Raw genomic sequence first — 4,092 nt, 5'->3', positions numbered from 1 at the left:
CAATCTTTTTCGGGTCCCAAATTCTTCTCCCCTCCAATAATAAATACTCCACTGTGGTGTTAATCTCCGACGGGTTTATACAGGCGATGACTTTATCCATAAAGGCCCACTTGTCGAAGAAAATTTTCACAGATCTCCTACTTTCAATCAGAGATGCAAAATTTTCCTTTACGAATTGTTGAGTCGAGAGAATATCTCTCTAGCACCGAGTGTCGTCTCGACTTATATCAACATCACTGTAGTGTTTCAGAGGCTAAATGCATATAGTGGATTTGAATGAACATTTCAATTTTTTTTTTCTTTATTGTACTTGTTAGAATTGAATTTTTATTTATTTATTATTTTTTTAAGTACCGTGACTTGAATATGGAAACACTATTTATCAAGTTATTAAATTTTGTTTTATTTTATTTTATTTTTTTGTCGCAAAGGGACTAGGAATAACAATATTTGGGATGACCTACATGTTTGTTCACGATGGCATTGTCCACCGTCTTGGTTGACCTCATTATCGCAATATGTTAATAGCTGAGTTACAATTTTAAAAGAGATGAACTATTTAGGTTAGTTATTTGGCCATTTTTTAATTTTTATGAAAAGCCTGATTTTGAACTTTTTGCTAAGAAAAACATTAGACCTAATTGTGTTCCTCCTTTGAAAGTGTTAATTGTGTTTCCTTCAAATTATTATCTAGTAAGAGCAACTTTTAATGAGTGTAAGATTAGAATATAAATAAATTAAAGAGGCAAGAAAAAACGAGGAAAACAGATACGGTTATCTCATTTTTCGAGCGGTAATCTCATTCCAAATTTACTTCCAACTTAATGTTGTGTTATAAAATATAGGTGAATTTAGGGTATTACTAAAAGAACAATAAAGAGGCAAATACGATTTTCACGGAAATGAGAAACTACTGTCGTATTAGCAACCTGAGAAACGACTGTCGTATTTGCAACCTAGTCATAAATACGACACCATTATAATGAATAAATGAAAAGTTAATACTCTCCTAGTTTCCTGACTCGATCTGATCACATTATCACTCAGATACTCTCTTTCTGGTAATTGACCTCTTCGAAGCTTCTCTCATATTTTTTTGTTCTTTCAGGAATTAGCCAGGAATTAGTGCAACGTAACACAAGACTCATTTTTATTCTGTAATAGTCTCTGGTACGAATGCTATCGAGAAAAGGAGAGAATTTAGGAGGGTTTAAGGCACTTTCCATAAATTGCTCTTGCTAGAATTCGGCACGTCAAATGTTCGATGAAATGTCTAAGAGGACTTCATCATCACTATGAATGTTTCGTTGGCAAGTAAGCCAATTTCGGCGCACCCCACATGTTCGACGAAATGCCTGGCAGAACTTCAGTTTAACTGAACCGAACAAAGCTTCGAAATTTCGGATTGATCAGAATGGGTTTCATTTGCTTGACCGCTGGGGTGAATCCAAATCCGTGCCTATATCAGAATTTCTCAGCGCAGAGTTTGAGAGTGACTTCAATGACTGCTAGTCCTTATAACAAGAGCAAGAGCAATAGTAATAATAAGCCGAGTCGACCAAGGAGAACAATCCCGAAGAACCTCCGTGCTCCGCGGAGATCCAAGCTTCCCCCGGATTTCGGAACCAATCAGTTCTTGAATCATCCCAAAACCAAAACTAAAGAAGAATCAGAATCAGAAGACAAAGAAGAAGAAGAAGAACCACATTCGATCGCGTGGGAGAGCGAAGAACTAGAAGCCATAACATCGCTTTTCCAAGGAAGAATACCCCAAAAGCCCGGGAAGCTAAGCAGAGAGAGATCTCTCCCTCTCCCGCTCCCGCACAAGCTCCGTCCTTTGGGACTCCCTTCCCCGAAGAAGCGCCGCCCAAAGATCGAGCCTTTCTCCGCCAAAACCCCCGCGGCCATGGTCGGGCTCGCCAGAGAGATCAAAGACCTCGCGGCCGAGCAAGACGTCTCAACCGTCCTCGAGAAGTGGACCCCGTTCCTCCGGAAGGGCTCTCTCTCCATGACCGTCCGCGAATTGGGCCACATGGGCCTCCCGAACCGGGCCCTCCAGACGTTCCTTTGGGCCCAAGGCAAGCCCGGCCTCTCGCCAGACGACCGGACTCTGTCGTCCACCGTCGAGATCCTCGCGAGAAACCGCTCCATCAAAGCCCCGTCGAGCTTGGACGCCGCGAGCAAAGGCGTGATCGAGGCCCTAGTCAAAGGGTTCGCCAAAGGAGGAAGCTTTAGACCCGCTCGGGAGATTCTCTCGATGGCCAGGCGGGCGAACCGGAGTATCGACCCGAGCGCGTACGTGAAGCTCGTGTCGGAGCTCTCGAAGAGCCCCGACAAGCGAACGCTAGTCTCGGCCCTCTTGGGCGAGCTCGGAGAGAGGCGAGACTTGACTCTGAGCCAACAAGACTGCACGGCCTTGATGAAGGCCTGCGCTCGGGTCGGGAGATTCGAGGCCGCCGAGAGTCTCTACGAGTGGTTCGTTCGGTCGGGGAGAGAACCGAGCGTGGTCATGTACACCGTGCTCGTTCACAGCCGTTGGATGGACGGGAGGTTCAGAGAGGCGATGGACGCGGTGTGGGAAATGGAGGGCTCGGATTGCCTCCTCGATCTCCCCGCTTATCGGGTCATGATAAGGCTTTTCGTGACGGTGAACGATGTTCCGAGGGCTTCGAGGTATTTTTCGAAGTTGAAGGAGTCGGGTTTTTCGCCCACGTACGACATTTACAGGGACATGATCAACCTCTATTTGGCTTCTCGGAGGATCGCCAAGTGTAGGGAGGTTTGCAGAGAAGCAGAAATGGCGGGATTTCGTGTAGATCAAGACATTATGTCCCTTCTAAGCGATTTACCTAAGTGATCATATTATGTTGCCTTGCTTCTTGTTAGTATTTCGGAAAAAAAATACTTTAAATATAACGCAATGAATTCAGTATAACGAAATGAATTCAGTATCTCATGCAAAGTTTTAGATGTAAAATATTTTTTTTTATTCTAGTATTTTTTAAATTTTCATAAGCTGAGGTATGTAAAGATACATAAGGAAACAAAATCCATCAGGGTATAAACACGTGTTTAGTTTTTTTTTTTTTTGGTCTGGAATATGAAGGCTTGGCGGAAATGTCGATAGCACATTTGAAAAAGCATAGACGTGGATATAGAAGAGTTAACTGGAACAAAAAAAAAATAAAAAATACTAAAACCAGTTGCTAAGTTGGAGTGGTGATTCTTAGATTATATTCCAAGGCAGAGCTTTTTTATTTTTGTTTGCAGGGAAAATTATCGAGACAAGGCAACTAGTTTTGGAGACTAAATAGGTGAAATTTTAGAGGAATGGTTATTGCATTCGTTGAGCTATTGAAGCAGTGTCTTCTTAATGGTTCAGCCAAAAAAGGTTCCTTTATTCTTTGCTCTATTCTATAACTAAACAAGCCTAATCTCCTTTTTCATTACTTATATATATCACGAAACGCTCAAGTACCAACGACGTGTCATTTTGGGAACGACGGATCGGGTCTAAGTCCAAGGCCGGCCCTGACCTAAGGCGGGCAAGGCTTGGACCCAAAAAAAATTATTTTACACCTTTTGCCTATTTTTAAGAAAATTTACATTTTTACACCCTAAAAATTTACACTTTTGGCCCATTTTCTAAAAAGTTTACGTTTTTACCCTAGAAATTTAAATTTTTATTAGTATTATAGGGCCCCAAAATATTAAATCGCCTAGAGTCTCCGGTGAGTTTGGGCCGGTCCTGTCTAAGTCTAACCCCATGTTATAATGGAATTCTGAGGGGAAAAAACATCGATGGAAGCAGATTTGGTTGTGTCTGAGTAATTGAATAAAGGTTCACGTTTCCAAAAAAAAAAAAAATCAAAAACCCTTTTTTGTTTCCCTGGTTTGTAGTTTTGTGCCTTTATTATTATTTTTTTTTAATTTTTTTTAGGGATTTTGTGCCTTTATTATATACAAATTAAATTGAACAAAAAGTAAACGCAAGTACGCTTTCACAACCTGCAAAAAGATCGAGTCTTTCATGTTATTATTAGGAAACAATCATTTTACATAATAGAAGAACAAGTACTCTTTAGTAAAAAA

The 4,092-nt window shown here is 41.2% G+C and overlaps 1 protein-coding gene across 1 annotated transcript; it reads left to right on the top strand.

Annotated features, from left to right (window-relative positions):
- The first annotated feature begins 1,026 nt into the window (after positions 1-1,026).
- On the top strand, positions 1,027-2,951 carry EMB975 (Tetratricopeptide repeat (TPR)-like superfamily protein). The gene has a single exon (XM_089601881.1). The coding sequence runs from the start codon at positions 1,415-1,417 to the stop codon at positions 2,855-2,857; it is 1,443 nt and encodes a 480-aa protein (XP_089458007.1). The 5' UTR covers positions 1,027-1,414; the 3' UTR covers positions 2,858-2,951.
- Positions 2,952-4,092: the final 1,141 nt, after the last annotated feature.

This window comes from Urtica dioica, chromosome 2 (assembly GCF_054948205.1).
Source record: "Urtica dioica subsp. dioica isolate 48M chromosome 2, U.dioica_male_clone48M_v1_H2, whole genome shotgun sequence".
NCBI lineage: Eukaryota > Viridiplantae > Streptophyta > Magnoliopsida > Rosales > Urticaceae > Urtica > Urtica dioica.
The sequence above is the reverse complement of the archived record's forward strand: the minus strand, read 5'-3'. Positions and strand labels throughout refer to the sequence as shown.